Genomic DNA, 17,626 nt, shown 5'->3' with positions numbered 1-17,626 from the left:
GACTCCCACTTACTTTGTCGTTCTCCACAAAGTCTACGAAGGCTGTGCGCTCAATCTCCACGGGCTGCCCCTGCCTGTCATAGAGCGCCAGGACGAAGTGAAAGAAGTTAGATTTCCTCAAGTTGGAGGGAGGCTGCTTCTCAAAGTGGGCCCGGGACAGGGCAACTCCGCTGTGCAGGAAGAAACAGGGGGACACCGGGCCCGGGAAAAGAGAAAAAGACACATTACCAGCAGGCCCATGCAACCCCGAAGAGGGTCCAGGGTCCATATTCCAGGTCAAGAATCCTGGACCCCGGGAATCTTTTTTTCAATATAGATTTAGAGGAGGATCCTTAGAAGAGTCTCTGTGGCCACAGGGGTCAGGTGGCAGGGCTGACCCTTCTAGCCTCTGCTCATCCCAGCATCTGGCAGCTTACCCGGCAGGCCTTTAGTAGAGACCAAAAGATCCCGGCTGCACAGCAAGGCCCCGACCGGTCCTCCAGGCAGGAGCCCCTTATCTGTCCTATCAGGTGTCCACCGAATAGGTCAGGAACTGGAGCTGGGCCCCCGGGGCTTGGGAAATAAGTGCCTTGTTACTTCTGAAGACGAGACGGTTTTCCTTCATGTTCACTTGAGTTGGCTGTTCCCGTGCTACTGCCCATAATGCCCCTGACCATGGTATCGGGGGAAAGGCGGTGGGTGAGAACTCGGGGTGGGGCAGGAAGCCCAGAGCCCAAGCCTCAGTCCTACTGGGAGAGACCTCACCTCCTGTCTCCCTCGCTCTTCCGAAAAGTTGCGCCCAGGGCAGTGGCAGGGTGGAATCCCCGAAACCAGTCCTAGGGATCGAGGGCCACTGGGAATGACCTGATACTGGGCACCCCCCTTCCCCAGAACTGCTGAGCTTGGAGAAGCCGAAATGTTAAGAGGCAGAGAAAGTCGTCGCCTGGGACCGAGAGGAGCCTAGCTCCTGTCACATCTACCCCGGGCGCCAGCCAAACTCACTGACCGCGAAATCCAAGTAGGAGGACCCGAGAGGTGCCCTCGAGCTTCCTGAGCGTGTATACACACCTCCCTGCCGACTTGTCGAGGCCTCGGGCGAACTGGCCGCCAGAGAACATTTAAGTGGAGACCCCGGGCCCAGGCGAGCGCGCAGATGGCTGGAGCTGCCCCGCGGTGCTGGGATCTCTGGACCTCATACCCCAGGGCGAGAGCACTTTTCACTCTTTAGAAGAGTGTAAAATTTTGCTAGAATACCCGACTCGAGCTGCCTGTTCCGATTTCCTAAGTATTTGGTGCAGGGAAAGAATGAAAGCAGGGTTGGTGTCTTTACGCAGCTCAGCGAAGCAAATGCGCCGCGGAGCCGGCTCTGTGGGACTGCCTGATTTCCCTCTGCCTGCAGACCTACGAGCTCCAGACAGCTACGAAAAGCCGCTGCCACCGCAGCGAGTGGTGTGCCCGAGCGATCCGGGCGCGTCCCCGGCTTAGGCAGGAGGGATGGAGCCGCCGCTCTCCCCGGGGCGATTCGAGTGCTGTTTCCTGTCCTCCGAGGGTGGCAGCTGGTTCGCTCTACCCGGGATACCTGGAGACCACGGCCCGCTAGGAAAGGAGGAATTTCTCGGCGTGATGTCGTGATGTCGGGACTAGGAGAGGAACGACCAGGAGAGCGGATGGAGAGGCTGGAGTGGTGGGAAGAAGTTCGTGGGCTCCTTGCGGTAAGGGCACTTTCTCTTGCAGACAAGGACGCGGGGACCAAAAACACCAGCTCAGCAGAGATGATGAGGAAGGGAGAACGGAATGTCGTCGCCGGGTGGCCCTCGGGGCCAGGCGTTTAGCATGTCAGCACGAGGACGCTGAGCAACACTCAACTTCAGGGACTAGCGGCTGGTGATTCCCTGCGTTTGCGGCCAGCTCCTCACTTCGCCTTTCTTCTGCAGTTTCTTCAACTCTGACTCCTCCGCCTTTTCTCTTTAATTTCTTCTTTCCCCTCACCCCTTCAAGGTGCTTCTGGCCCACCGCTTTATCTCTGCGCCTGGACCCTCCAGCCTGCCCCCTCCCCGAGTTCCCAGCCTCTTCGCCTTCCCAGGAAGCCGCTCCTGCCTCCCGGGCGCCTCTCGCCACCGCCGCCATCTGCCCCGCTGGGCTCCCGGCCTCCAGGAATCGCCCGACAATAACAGGCAGAAGAGGCTCTCGCAAACGGCTTGCCGGAGCCCGGCAGTTGCGGGAAAGCCGGCTCCGGTCCTCACGCTGCACTCCCGGCCAGGCCCTCCTCCCCGGGCAAAGGGCTGGGCGGCGAGGCGTTGGATGCTACTGTTATTTTTCCTCCCATAGAGTGGTCTGTGGGGAGGGAGTGAGGGAGAAACACAACGACCCAGGCAGTTCAGAAACTCGAGTGTGAGCCGCAGGGTAAGCGTTCCCCTCACGGCGCCGACCCGCCTGCCGGAGGGCGAGCCCCAGCGCGCGGGGCCCGGGCAAAAGATGCGGGGGAGAGAGAAAGAGAAGGAGCGAGCGAGCCAGGGGAGGGGGGACAGAGAGAGACCGAGACAGTGGGAGAGAGCAAACGAGCTAGAGACTTTGAGAGCATAATAATCGTGCGACAGTCTGGTTACCTCTGCGCCGCAACATTGGCGTCCACCACGCCGACATTCCGGACCCAGGACCTGACCGAATCCATCTCGGCGCCCAGCGATTTCTCTTTCAGAGCTGGTCCTCTTCCTAAAGTATCTTGAATCCCAAACATTTAAAAAGTCTGATCTGTCTCTTTAAAAATAAGAGTTACAACAGTGTCCTTACTGTTCCCAGCGTTGTCACCAAACTGTTTCCTCCAAAGCAATCCCCCCAAAAAAGGGATCAAGTGCTGAAGTTTGAGTCCCTCTTGGAAAAAAAAAAAAAAAAAAGATAACCCGTCCTTTGCTTCCTGCGTGAGATGCGGATTGGTGTAGTTAAAGTTTGGGTTTTTAATCCTCCACAAGTTCAGATCTGCCACCTCAGGCCCTCTGTCCTAGGTCGCTCGCATCCTTTCTGCGGCAACGCTGCCTTCAGAAAGTGATCACAATTTAGAAGCATCACCTGTTCTGGAAGAAACAGGAGGAGATTGATGGCTGCCTAATCTCTCCCCCTTCCTCCTGGTCCCCCACCCTCCCTGCTCCTCCCCACCGCTCCAATTTAGAAAAAAAATCCCCAACAGGATCAGTTGTAAAAGGAAGGGGAAGACCCAGAGCCGAGAGGAGGCGGTGGCTGCGAGCACTTCGGAGCAGAGCTGCAGCGGCGCACGGACCCCATGAATGGGTTACTACCGCGCTGTCCACGGGAGGCGGAGCCGCGGCCGGATAAGGAGCCTCATTTGCATGGACGCTCGGGATTGGGCGACGCCGGGCAGGCCGGCCGACGTCCTCTGGCGGCGCGCGCCACGCTCGGAGGTGAAAGGGGACAGAAAGCTGTGGACGCTGGCTGCGTTCTTGGTGTGCGTGCGTGGGATGGGGGCCCCAAATCCAGCTCTGTAGCGCGCTGGCCTGTGACGCGCCCGCTCAGTCTGGACGCGGGAGCGGGGAGCCTCTGTGGATCCCGCCTGTAGATGCAGATTTTTGTAGCCTGAGGGAACGCATAGTCATTCCCTGGGCTTGGGTCTTGTGCGTGTTTGTAAGGAAGCGGAGAGTGTGACCACATGTACTTAGGTTTTGTGCAAACGTCCCCCAGAGCAACCCACTTCCCCGAACGGCTTTCCCGAGTCTCCTGGAGTTACATGGTGCCACTCAGGTTCTGTGTGCGGTTTACAAGTTGTTGAGAGAGAAGGGTGTATGAACGACAGCGGGCGGGTGGGGGGGCGGCTGGGGCGCGCGGGGGTAGTACGAACAAGGCTCAATTTCTATTCAAATAAATAAATAAATAGCGCGTCGGGGGAAACGGCCAAGGAGCTAAGGAAAATACCCCCAGGCAGACGCGAGTGAGAGTCGCACTCGTGCGGATGAGAGGTTGCTGACAGGCCGTGGCAGGCTTGGTGCGAGAGCCGCTCCGCACCGTCTCGGGAGCCCCTCCGCCTTCCCCGCCCAGGCCCGGGAGCCCCGGGGAGCCAGCAGAGGAACCGCGGGGAGGCCGTGGGGGAGTCACGGAAACTTCGCCCGCGGCGCGCGGTCGCCCCGGCGCTGGCCGCGGGCTGGCTGGTGGCCGGGAGGCGGCGGCAGCTCCCCTAAACAGCTGAAACCCTAGACGGCTTTTCACTGCGCCGCGCAGCTCGCGGTGCCTATTAAAAATCCTCCTGGCTGGGTGTTATTTTCTTGCTTCTCCTTTTGTATTCTGATCTGTGCATAGATCTGCTGCTGAAATCTAGAACACCAGCGCGAAAACAGATTTGAAGACAATGAATGCAAATCTGTGCTCAAAGACCATCTGCCGTGGAGGAGACAAATCAGCTGTTCCTCAGTTCGAGCGGCTGTGCCGGAGCCTCCCAGCCTCATTATGGAGAGGCCCTGGCGCAACCGAGGTTACATTCGGGGGACTTTCCCCGACCCGGGACTCCAATCTGAGCGCGAATTCACTTCCGACCACATCACTTAGGTGTCGGTGAGCGCTCACAAATGAACTGTGAGAGTGTGCCGCTAGAGGACACAACGCTTTTGCAACTCATTTGCCTGGGTGGACAGGAAGCTCGAACCTTCAGAAAATGCCGCTTTCCGGAGAAAGGGGCCCTTCTGCGATTCCACTCTTCCCCAGGGCAAACGGCGACCCCAGACTTTGCCGGGGGATCGCGCTAAGGAAGCGCAAGTCTGTGCTGCGGAGATTCACTGGAAAAACGATGGGCATGGGGAGGGAGCGTGCGCACCCTCCCTCTACAAACCCAGGGTCCAGGGACTGGGTGACTTTAATGAAGGAGGTCGGGAACGTGAGCCGCCCCTCCTCTGGATAGTGCCCGCTGTGGCACCACGACCCCGGGGCTCTGGCTTGGTCCCCCTTGTTGGATAACAAAAGCAGGGGAGCCATAAAAGGTGACTAGGCACCAGAATATGCACCACCGCGATTGTAAAAGCCCGGTGAGATGGGAGTTGTCCAAAGAAAGGAGACAGGGTTCGAAATTTGTGGATGGTGAAACTAACTGCCGTGTTTCAACCATGCAATTCTCTATTACATGCAGGCTTTGTAGACATTTTCTGTCCCTGGAAAAACTAGGTACCCGAGTCTTTTACCCCGATTTACTCGCTTTATTTTTAAATCTATGAACCTCAAGTCACCACCCACCCCCATTCTCGTCCGTGGACTGTGCCCAGTAAAGGCAATGCCTCGGATTCCCTGGCGGAGAGTGTGGAACAGCCCGTGAGCCCCTCAAGATGTGTGGATGAGCCCCGAGATTTTTTCAAAGGGCCTCTGAACTGCGGCACCGCGAAGTTACCAAGAGAGGAACCGTGCACAACCCTAGGGGCCGCAGAGTGGCGGTGGGTCCCGGGGTGGCCCGGACCGTCTGCCCTTCAGGCTGGGTTGGCTGGGGTTAAAGGGCACAGCCAGGGTTGAGGACGCTGGCTCTTCTTGCCCGCAACAGCTGCCATCTAAATTATGCCCCTCAGGAAGTGAATGAATTGGTCCTTTCTCCCGGCTCCCTGCTGCCCTCCCTAAACCAAACAGCCGCGCGCCGTGGACGCCCCCACCCACAGCTACCAAAGACAAGTTCAGTGGTCAAGTGCCCTGCCTGCCGGAGGTAGTTTTGGAAAGCTGTAGCCCCGGAGCTTAAACCTGGGCTTGGGGGAAGCCGCACCGCTCCTCGCCGGTGGCGTTGGAGGCAGCCTCTCGCGGCCCCGCAGGGTAATCAGAGCAAACCGTGGCCACCCTGCTGTGGGCCCAGTGGGCTTCGAGCCACCGGCGACCAAGTTCGCCCTTGGCTAAGATGAAGTTTCTCGCTAGCGGCATGAAGAGGGCGGAGGGACAGGGAGACGGGGGAACGGCCTTGGGCCCAGCAAGGCGGCGCTTCAGCCTTCTGGGAGCAGAGTGCGTCTCTGCCAACCCAGTTGGGTTTAATTAGGTTTGTGTAGGCTTTGGGGGGCGGGGGGTGGGCGCAGAGTCGGCCACCCGCGCCGAAGGAGCATCGGTTAGTGCTGGAGTGAGCGGCGGCGGCAGCGCCTGGAGGGTCGATCCGTTCTCCAGCGCCTCCGGCTACCCTTGAACAAGCCTTTTCGAACGCTCCACACAAAACCCGCCCGGAGCCGCGCGGAGCCGGAGCCGGCGCAGCTGCGTCCCGGGGAAGCCCGGCCCCGCGGGGGTGCGGAGCCAGCGTGTGCCTCCCGGGCTCCTGGCCCTGGAGCTTCGCTTCGGCCCTCGAACTTCGTTCTGCCTCTTGCCGGGGTCGAGAAAAATACAAGATGAACATTATTAAAATTTTTCACGACAATCTATTTGCACAAAACCGGGGTAGGGTGGTGGCATTTATTATTTACCCTGTCCCCTCCTTTGTTCACTCTTCCCAGTGAACCCTCGGTTTTTTTCTCGCATTTATGTTTTACATCTGAACCTCAGTGTTCAATTTCTTCCCGATAGGTATTTTAAGGCCCTTTCCCCAATGTCGTTCGGCCCAGTCTCCTGGGCGCCGCGTCTCTCCTTTAGGTCAGAGGTTCGGAAATTTTCCTTAGAAAATTGCTCTCAGGGCCTCATTCACGTCCAGCAGGGCCCTGGTGAAATCAGGTGTGAAAACACCTCTGCCCCTTACAGCCTGACCTTCACCCCCACAACCAGTCACACACACTGCGGCGCCTGGGTTTGTGCAACCCGACGGACAGAGCCTGGCTCCTACTCAGGGAGTTCGATCCCCAGGGACATCCAGTCTGGGTTTTGTAAATAAGTAAGTGGCAGGTCCCCGGTAAACCCCTCTTCGAGCATGAGTCTTCCAATTTGTTTGTTTTTAGCTGAGAACTTTGCTTTTTATTCATCCGAGGAGAAATAAATAGATTTGCTCGCCTTCTCAGAACCCTGCTGAATATTTATCTCACAATGTATCATGAGATGTTTTTTTACATATCCAACACCACTACTACCTACTCCAAATTTCAACTTATGAAACCCACTTTTCTAATGAAACTGGACTTGTATACTCCATAACAGAGTTCCCAAAGAGGGAGGGGAAAAAGAAACTATTCTCAAATGCTTGGCAAATACATCAGGAAGACTCCGCCATCCATACTGAAGAGTGTCACCTTTTAGGACAATTCTGTAAGAAGTTAGATTCGGCTATTGATAGATCTTGCTTGCTTGCTTGCTTGCTTGCTTGCTTTTGTCTTTTTCATAGTGAAGGGAACTCCAGCGGGAGCGGCTGTGGAAAGCTGAGGCGCAGGAGGACACTGTAAAATCATGGAGTTACACACAGGACAGTCTGGCCACTGCAATGAGTTTACCCAAAATGGACTGAAGAAGCCAGAGTTAGCTCTATTCTAGCGCTTAGTGACTCCAGACAGTCTTTTTCTCAACTCTCTTCTTTTTCTTCTCTCGCCTCAGTATCCCCCCTGAAAAACAATATCCTTCCTCCTCGTTCCTTTATTCTGAGTGCGGAGCTAGCGAGAGAGCCTTAGACGAGGCAGAGAAGCGAAAGGTCAAGAGAGCACACTTTCGAAGGAACAACCTCATTTATGAGGACTTCTGGAGCGCGGATGTCAGAGATGGGCCCGCGGCGACACGCGAACGGTGGTCCAGGAGGCAAGCGCCTCGGGGGCCGGTGATTAATGGAGAGAGAAGTGCCTGGTCCGCCCTCCACGCAAACCTGGGGACCTGATTTCCTGGGCGTACGGGCGGGGTGCGAGTGAAGCCCGGGCTTGGGCTGTGCAGGGACAAACCGGCCGGTTGCAGCTGCCTCCAGCTCCTGCGGGTACCTGGGGAGGAAGAGAGTGCCCATTTCCGTCACCACACTACTTAAGGCGCAGCAACCCAAAGGCAAATTGACCCACATTTTGAGAAGCAATCGACTGGGTCTCCATTCAAGATAAAAGACAAACGAATGCAGGCAAGACGTTCGCCCAGCATTTCCTGGGTGCCAGCCACTTCCACACACTTTCTCACCCTTAAACTTGACAGCCACACTTTAGATGGGATTTATCTGCCCCCGCTTTACAGCTGTACAAAATGAGGATGACAGATGACAAGTGGCATCTCAGCTGATAAGTAGGACACAAAGCCTTATGCCCGTGCTGCGCTTCCAATACATCACAGTGGCGTGCAGTCTAAGGCCTCTAACAGGGAAAAAGTTCACTGACTTTTCCTCGTCTCCTTTCTGAGTTTCTCAGCTCACTTGCGAAAGAGAACCGAAGAGCTCCTCTGAAATATCCCCCTCTTTTCCTAGTGGTGCTGCCTCCGCCAGCCGGCAAGGGAAAGCCCTCGGGACCCCTCAGCTCCCCGCTTGCTTGCTTGCTTGCTTGCGGCGGAGGTGTGAGCGATGTGTTGATTATTCATCTTTCTGCCGAGCGTACACTGCGCTGCGGCCGGCGCCGCCGCATTTCACAGGTACACTCACGTACACACATGTACACGCGCTCTCGCGGGCGAGCGCTCACTCGGGGCTCTGCGGGGAGGGGTGGGGCGGGGGCGGGGTTTGCGCTTCCCTACTCAAGGGGCCATCCATCTCCGATAAGGTTCCCACTCACCCCTCTGTAGATCTTCTCTCCCTCCAAGTCCCCAGAAACACACCCTTGGCTTCCAGATCCAACTTTCGTCTCCACAATACACTTGTTTTCCCGACTCCCTGCTCCTGGTGTGTGTGTGTGTGTGTGTGTGTGTGTGTGTGTGTGTGTGTGTTACAAATATGTCACCAGGTAGAATTTCATTCCATTTGGCACTGGGCGATCTCATCCTCCAACATAACACACACAACCGTCACCTCCACCCCCACCACACAACTCAGATCGCAGGGCAGAAAATCGGGAAAAGGCACATGAGTAAAATGCATGCTTTCCGGGGTCTTTAAGATGTAAACTGGACTTCTAACTGTGGGATCTCTTCACACATTGCCTGAGACCTGTAAATTCCACTTCTGGCTTATGGAAACGCCCCCCTCCACACCTCCAGGGAGAGGGACGCGAATTGGCGGCGGGCGGGTGGGTGCAGGTCGCATGGACGTAGCGCCCAGGGAAACCTCACGAGCAGCTGGGCAAACAGAGCTAGCTCGCTGGGCTGAGCAGCTCCGTCCCACCCTCCAAGGGGAGACATAAGTTCCACTTACTTTGGTTCCCCGAAAGAGAGCAGATAGTGGCACGGGACTTGAGGGTCAGGTCACCGGCGGAGGAACAATTTGTCCAGGAACCCGTGGCCCTTGGAGCAGTGTTTCGGGCAATGCTGGCCACGTCACACGGGGGACACTGGACCAAGGGCCTGGAAACTTCCTCCAGCACTTTCCGCAGCTCTGACCCGGGACAAGTGCCCGCGCTCCAATTCATTCCGCACCGTGGGACACTGTGACCAAGGAGAAACTTTGCCAGCTTTGGCGTCCACAGGCCCAGATTAAAGCCTCGCATTTACTGGTGAGGTCGAGGGCATTTGATCTGACTCCTCAGAGCCTCAGTTTCCTAACCAGTAAAATGGGGTTGTTATTCCTCTGAACCTGTTTCCTTGTTGGTAAAATGAGGATGGATATTTGTTCCCCCAGAGCTGCACTTGCCTTCCAGATCGGAAGACAGCATGAGTGAAAATATCCGATGCGCAGTAGGTGTTCAATAAATGCTTAGGTGTTGCCCTAAAATGAGCGTGTTATTGGGTTATTAGGCCTCGCTGGGCCCCGCGAATCTCCTACCGGGATGGTTTTCTCACACCCCACCCCACCTCTTCCGTGACCTCCCAGAGGCAGGAATTCTGACTTTCTCGTCTTTGGGCTCCTGCGCCTGGCATGGAGCTGGCTCCCGCAGTGGACGCTCGGTGATTTTCTTTTTTTTTTTCAAACATGGATTTACGTCTAGGAAAGAGCTTTGGAATTTGTTTGGTGACGGCCAGGGAGCTAATGAGAGTTCCTAAAGGCCAACGAGGCCTTTTTCTGCCGCAGTTGACAAGTCGCACCCAAAACGCTAGTGCAGTTAGTTGTGGGACCGCTGCAGGCAGGCGCACAGGAAGCGCGGAAATCACCAGAGAGCTGAAGGAAATCTCGAGTTCTGGAAAGACCGGTGACAAACACCAGTTGAGCGATGGTTTACAGAAAAGCAAAGAGGGAGCCCTTACAGCCCCTCGAGGCCCTGTGCCCTCTGCAGGAGAGGCGGGTCTCGGACTCCCGGCTTTTGCAGAGCTGACCTGAGCCCGAGTTAAACGAAACTGGGGGACGGGGAAAGCAAAAAGTCGAAAGAATGGGGACTGAGATGGCAGACAGGGGGATGGGGAACCAGGGAAAGAGAGAGGTTCCAAAATTTTGTATTCCATAGGACTAAAGCCGCTTAGAAGCCCCTTTTTAATGGAAACTTTTATGCAAAGGCAATGCATGTTTATTGCAGAAAATTTATATAAAGAAAATCATCAACAAAAGAAATCCACATCCAGCCCTAATCTCATTAATATAAAAAAAAACACTGTTAATAATTGGGTGAATTTTCTGCCAACTTTTCTTTTGTTCGTATTTTTATATACTGATTTGTAACACTTTGGCTCACTTAATATAGTATTTTTTTCCATACCATTAAAGATTTTCCTCCAGTAACATTTCATATGGGCATAGTATTTTATTATCCAGAAAAGATATACTCTAAGTTGTCTAACTAATTGGCTATTGTTGAACATTTAAGTTGTTTCTAATTCCTCACTGTTATAAACAATACTGTGATGAACATCTTCATAGCTGTAGCTTTCCACATCCTATGATTCTTTTCTTGAGATAAAGTCCTAGAAATGAAATTGCAAAATCAAGGCTATGCATGTTTTTAAACTTGATATAAATCAGCAAATTCTCCTCTCGAAAGGCTCAATTTACAATCCCTTTTATCCCATCCTAACCTTCCTTAATCCTTGAATGACTTTCTTATTTTAAAAATTGGTCAATTTGATGCATTAGATTTTTTTGATGTTTTTATTTGTATTTCATTTTTATTTCACAAATCTCTACTAAGAGAAATTGTTTTTATTCATTCTTTTGGCCACCATACATCCTTGGGGAGATGCAAGTTCTTACTTTATTAAAGATATTGCATTTTATGGATAAAAGACAAATATAAGTTTAGCATTAAAATCCTGGATGAAAACACAGGCAGTAAAATTTCAGACATCCCATGTAGCAATATTTTTGCCAATGTATCTCCTGGGGCAAGGAAAACAAAGGAAAAAATAAACAAATGTGACTACATCAAACTAAAAAGCTTCTGCACAGCCCTGGCAAGCTTGGTTCAGTTGGTCAGGCCTCATCCTGCAAAATTAAAGCTCACTGTTTTGATTTCCCCTGGGGGCACATGCCTGGGTTGCAGGCCTGGTCCCAGATTGGGGTGTGAGAGAGGCAACTGATCAAGGTTTCTGTCTCACATCGATATTTCCCTCCCTCTCATTCTCCTTCCCTTTCCCTCTGTCTAAAATAAATAAAACCTTTTTTAAAAAGAGCTTCTGCACAGCTAAAGAAACCACCATCAAAATGAAAAGGGAACCCACTGTATGGGAGAACATATTTGCCAATGATACATCAGATAAGAATTTAACTTTCAAAATATATAAAAAACATATATGACTATACACCAGGAATGCAAACAACCCACTTTAAAAAAATGGGCAAAGGACCTGTATGGACACTTCTCCAAAGAGAGGCATACAGATGGCCAATAGACATACAAAAAAATGCCCAACGTCACTAGCCATCAGATAGGTGAAAATTAAAACCACAATGAGATATCATCACACACTTGTTAGAATGGCTATTATTAATAAATCAACAAACAAAAAGTGCTGGTGAGGATGTGGAAAAAAGGAACCCCTAGTACGCTGTTGGTAGAAATGCAGACTGGTACAGCCACTGTGGGAAACAGTATGGAGTTTCCTCAAAAAATTAAAAATGGATCTGCCTTTTGACCCAGCAATTCCACATCAGGGAATATACCCAAAGAATCCTGAAACACCAATTCAAAAGAATATTGCATCTGTATGTTCATAGCAGCATTATTTACAATAGCCAACATTTGGAAACAGCTCAAGTACCCATCAGTAGATGAGTGGATAAAAAAAGCTGTGGTCCATTTACACATGGAATCCTACTCAGCTCTAAAAACAAGGGCTATCTTACCTTTTGAGATGGCATGGATGGACCTGGAGATTAATATGCTAAGTGAAAGAAGCCAGTCAGTGAAAGACAAACACCATATGATTTCACTCATGTGTGGAAGCTAATGAACAAAATAAACTAATGGGGCATAGAAACATGGAACAGATAATAGCTGTAAGATGGGAGGGTGGAGGTGGGGACCGGCAGAAAGAAGATGAAAGGATGAGCCAAAGAACATATATGCATGGCCCATGGATATGGACATGGACATGGACAACAGTGTGGGGATTGCCTGAGGGAGTGGTAGATGGTAGTAGTAGCATAAGCAATAAAATATTTTTTAAAAAGACACTGCATTTTGCCATGGCTGGTATGACTCAGTAGATTGAGTGCTGGCCTGTGAATCAAAGGGTTACCAATTCAATTCCCAGTCAGGGCACATGCCTGGGTTGCTGGCCAGGTCCCCAGCAAAGGGTGCATGAGAGACAACCATACATTGATGTTTCTCTCCCTCTCTCCCTCCCTTTCCTTCTCTCCAAAGATAAATAAATAAAACCCTTTTTTAAAAAAGATATTGCATTTTAATTTATTATATATGTTGGAAATATTTTCTCCAATCTTTGCCTTTAATATTGTTTACAGTAATTTTTTGGTGGCAGATACAGATTTATTTCATTAAGAATGTTTTCGTGTGCAAGTAACAAAATAAGTGACTGACAGTGGCTGGCTTAGCAATAAAGATATTTTATTTTATTTTTTTATAGTTTAATGTATTTTAATAGCAAAGTTACAGGAACAGCACAGAAGACAGACAACATTAAAAACATGCTTGCATGTAGGGTAACTCAAAAAAGTATCATATGAAATCTACCATATGATAAAATGCTGCAAATACCATTTAGTTGCCATCAATAAGAAATTTACTGTTTTAAAAAATCCAAATGCTGGCATTGTCCAGAAAACTTTAACAGGTTTATTTATGTTGTTATAAAGTTGAACTTCTTGAAACTTGTTCACTGAAACACTTTGACTTGCATTAATGCTTTATGTCCCTGCATTTATATTTTAAAAATTCACACACAAATGAAAATGAAAAAACTGCCAATACCTAATTTCTGTCCCCTATTTTTCACTTGCAACATATACTTAGGTACCTTTCTGACTCCGACTCCATGGGGGGGAAAAATCTAACATTCAGAACTATCAATAACAGGAAGAAGAGATTTTTTTTAAAGAATAAAATGTTTCCCATCATGGTGGATTCTTAAGCACATTCTCCACGCATGCGGCATGCTAGCTGGATGTCGTTTGGCATAATTGTTACACGTTTCACATGGATAGCACACAGATTGGTGTCTTCAAAAAGGCTAACCAGATAGGCTTCACTTGCCTCCTGCAAAGCACCAATAGCTGCACTCTGGAAGTGCAGATCTGTTTTGAAGTCCTGAGCAATTTCTCACACCAGGTGCTGGAAGGCAAGTTTGTGAATCAGAAGGTCAGTGGATTTCTGATGATGTCTAATTTCAAGAAGTGCCACAGTACCAGGACTGTAACAATAAGGTTTCTTTACCCCTCCAGTAGAGGGCGCACTCTTGCAAGCCACTTTGGTAGCCAGTTGCTTCCTTGGTGCTTTACCACTCGTCAGTTTGCAGGCTGTCTGCTTTATGTGAGCCATAGTATAGAGATCTCTTTATTTGCCACCCCTTCTCCTTCAGCTGGAGCTCAACGAGTGGGAGGAGGTGCTGGCATTAGAGAGTGACATCGTTGCGAACGCTAAAGATATTTTATTTTATTTTATAACTTGACATAACAAGAAGTCTGGGGGTAGATGGCCCCAGGTTAGGTGCAGTCTTCACTAATATCAGAAACTACTCGGATTCTTTTGCTCTTCATCCCACCTAACCTTTGCATGCTGCATTTCCAGTCCTAAGCTTGCTGCTTTCTGATGGTAACCTGATTGATAAAATAGCAGACACCAGAGTACACATTCAAGACAGGAAGCAAGAGGAATGGAGGTACTAGAAGATTCTGCCCCTTTGTAGAGCAAAGTAAAAGCTTCCCCAGAAACAACCCATAGGCCTCCTTTGTTATAAGGAAGTCAAATGGGCAATCTGTAGTCAGGTGGGTGACTGAAAAAGTGGGTACCCACTTTTCCATCCTCTGAGTGATAGGCCTCAGAAGTGGCCTTAGAGAATGGCAGTTGGATTAGGCAATCAATCAAGCCCATGCCCCCCCCAGCAAAAAGTGTCTTTAATTGTATGTGGTTAAATCTGACTGTCTTGTCTTTTATAATGCTCTCCTTTTATGCCATTCTCAGATAGGCTTTACTCATTCCAAAATAATTTACATATTGACCTGTATTTTCATACTATTTTTTCCACTAAATTTTTCCCATCAATAAATAGATTTGGTGCTCGCTTCGGCAGCACGTATACTAAAATTGGAACGATACAGAGAAGATTAGCATGGCCCCTGCGCAAGGATGACACGCAAATTTGTGAAGCGTTCCATATTTTTAGTTAAGGGGAAAAAGGGGCAGGGATTTGGAGGAACAAATAGGAAGGACACAGGGACGAGAACTAAGGGGGGTGGAAATGGGAGGGAGGTGGGGAGCAAGGGGCAGGGGAGGCTGGGATGGGAGAAATAGACAAAAAAACTGTACTTGAAAAATAACTAAAAAAAATTTTTTTAAATAAATAAAATAAATAGATTTGTTTCTTGTGGTCTTGGTTCCACTTTCAACAATAAATACCAAAATTTTAGAAGACTAATCTAAATATAAGTTGAGTCATAGATATATTTAACTATTTAATTCATTTATTCTTTTATTCAAAACATATTTGCTGTTTACATATCAACTCAGTTGTTATATATCAACTCAAATGCAATAGCATTTATCAAATATCCCATACTTTTCTCCAAATGTGAAATGTCACTATATAAATATATACACATATATATCTTAAATAAAAATTGAGATTTTCAAATACTAATTGGAAATTTATGATATATTCACAAATTAAGAAAAACATATGTTTCTCAATTTCTTCATTTTCCTTTATGTCCTAGAATAAAATTTTACAGTACTCTTCATAACAGTATAGCAAAAATTTTCTTTAAATTATTCTTGGGTAGTTTGTGAATATTTTTTTCTATTATACTTCCTAACTAATTATTATTGAAATAATATTGAAATACAAGGAGGCTGTTTGTTTATTATGCAGTCATCTCACTTTTAGTTACTAGTTATTGCAGATTTTAATGATTCGGTTACTCATTTCAAATAAACAATTATATCACCTACTTAATTACAATTTTGTCTCTTTCTTTACAATAAATATACCCAATTTATTTTACCTATTCTATCTCATTGACAAGCACCTTCAATACAATGGCAAATAGAAGTATCAGAGACAAACTTTGTCTTATACCTGAATACTATAAATATTTTTGTAATGTACCATTATTGAATTAACTGTTGTGTCAGATAACATTAAATAAGTATTTCTCTTAGGACACTAAAGAATGTTGATCACAAATAAATGTTGAATTGCATCAAATACACTTTTAGTACTTCTTTGAATGAGTATAGGACTTTTCTCCTCTTTTAATTATTGTGATTAATTATATTAATACACTTACTAATGTTGGCCCATCCTTGCATTTCTATAATAAACCAAACAGGGTCAATCATTCTTTCATCCATTACAAATTCATGAAACACTCACCTCACGGAGACACAAGGGCAAAAGGTGCCGAGTCCAGGCCCTGCACAATTTATATTCCAGTGGGGAAGATAGAAGTCGAAGAACAGTTTCCTCTGGTTAACTCTGTCTTTCTCTTCCAAGAGGAAGGTTTTTTTAAATGACTAGCTCAGGATGTTCTTTCCTTACAGAAAGTTTGAAATAAATCTTTGACAGGGACTTGTTGTCATCTTTCTCAGATAAGATGCTTCAACAACAGCATATGCAGCTGTCAGCCTTTCACTTACATGCATTTCTCAGTTGACCAAAGTAGCTCTTTGAGTAATTTTTGGGGAAATGATAAGTGGATATTACCATTTTTCGCAACAATATCACAATTCTTTTTGGTAATAATCCCCAAGAATTGTTCAGAATCCTTTCACAAAATGTTGACACTGTGTAAGCTCCTAGTGAGTTCTCTGTTCTCATCGTGATGACAGTTTTTTTAAAGTGTTATTTTCCCACGATTCTGCACTGGCTCATCAGTGCTTTCTTGCATGCTCTCTCTTTCTCTCTCTCCCCCTCCCTCCCTTCCTCCTACAAATTCTCTTTAAATGTCTAAAGATTCTGCTCTTCCTACAGAGGGGATACATTTGTGTATCCTGGGGATGCTGCTCAACATTTCTGTGCTTCGGTTCCTTCATCTATAAAATGTGATAATGATACATTTTAGCTATTTTCATTCTGTTTCCAGGTAATGGGAGCTGAGGTGGAGTCTTTATGGATTTCACTCCACTCCTCCAGGACTCAGTAAAGAAAGAAAAGAAACAGAATCATTGAACATTTTACTTCTCTAGATTTAAGCTTCAGTGCTCTATGGAGAATAGGAAGGCAGCTATACTGAAGAGCGTCACCCTCATGTCTGAGAGTTCTATTTTCATGTTTCTTATGACAGCCCAGTGTCAACAGGGGCGGTGACCTATTTAGGGGCTCCCCTCCCCTCAGTAAGGCCAGCCTCTGCAGTGCCCACCCCATGTTGTGGAGACCTCCCCAAGAAGATGACGAATATGAGTGTGGGAGCAGTCTCCTCACCCTGGGAACCTCATGTGCCAACTACTTGGCTCTAGGGCACAGGTGGAATTGATTGCTCCCCCCACATCATCCATAGTCCTGGCTACTTTGCCTTAGGGCTGGTGGGATGACTGCCACTGTTCCCTAGTTAGTTTTCCATCTGAATAAAAATGCATGAACTGAATGCAAATGAAACACCTGTCTGGTCAGACCCTCCCCTCAACCCAGTCTTAGAGAAATTCCTTACAGTTTATTGAATGAGAATGGCACCTTTCTGTGGTTCCCAGCAATAATGTCTTTTTATTATAATATTCTGTTGGCAATTTCAATAGGAATTTGGAGCATGGGCTCAGAGGACTGGAATCTCTTACTCAGTTCTATATTCCCAGCACCTAGTAAAATATATGTGTAAAGAATGTATGTGATGAAGAAGGGATGAACTTGATGAATTATGATCACATCATATGTAGTCTAAATCAGGATCCTTTTGAGAATTAAAGAGGATACTGGCCAGATGGGCCACCCGATTAGCAAGAGTAAAATAGGACTGTCCACAGCATACTGGGATATATGATCACCCTAGGCATAGGGGAAATGGGGAAGAAAGAGGAAAATAGTAGGGTAAAATAATAAGAGAGAAAAATAGTGTGCGTGGATTCCCTGGGAAACCAACTCTGAGATGGAGACTGGGAGACAGGAAGTTGATTGAGGAATGCTC

At 48.5% G+C, this 17,626-nt stretch overlaps 1 protein-coding gene, 1 non-coding gene and 1 pseudogene across 2 annotated transcripts in view; 1 reads left to right on the top strand and 2 right to left on the bottom strand.

The window, feature by feature from the left end:
* Positions 1–3,085, bottom strand: part of EBF2 (EBF transcription factor 2) — a 192,182-nt gene extending 189,097 nt beyond the window's left edge. Inside the window, exons 1-2 of the mRNA XM_037167136.2 lie at positions 2,586–3,085; positions 14–170 (exon numbers count right to left, since the gene is read on the bottom strand). Of these exons, the coding sequence (XP_037023031.1) occupies positions 14–170; positions 2,586–2,716 (288 nt within the window). The 5' untranslated portion in view covers positions 2,717–3,085. The remainder of the gene's footprint in view (positions 1–13; positions 171–2,585) is intronic.
* Positions 3,086–13,418: 10,333 nt separating this feature from the next.
* Positions 13,419–13,829, bottom strand: LOC119052099 (histone H3.3A-like; annotated as a pseudogene).
* Positions 13,830–14,564: 735 nt separating this feature from the next.
* LOC119065204 (U6 spliceosomal RNA) lies at positions 14,565–14,671 on the top strand. Its single transcript, XR_005085560.2, has one exon. It is a non-coding gene; the product is annotated as a U6 spliceosomal RNA (small nuclear RNA).
* Positions 14,672–17,626: the final 2,955 nt, after the last annotated feature.

Source organism: Artibeus jamaicensis, unplaced genomic scaffold, assembly GCF_021234435.1.
Source record: "Artibeus jamaicensis isolate MK-2021 breed Jamaican fruit bat unplaced genomic scaffold, CSHL_Jam_final contig_477, whole genome shotgun sequence".
NCBI lineage: Eukaryota > Metazoa > Chordata > Mammalia > Chiroptera > Phyllostomidae > Artibeus > Artibeus jamaicensis.
Note: the sequence above shows the minus strand (reverse complement) of the source record. Positions and strands in the feature narration are given on the sequence as shown.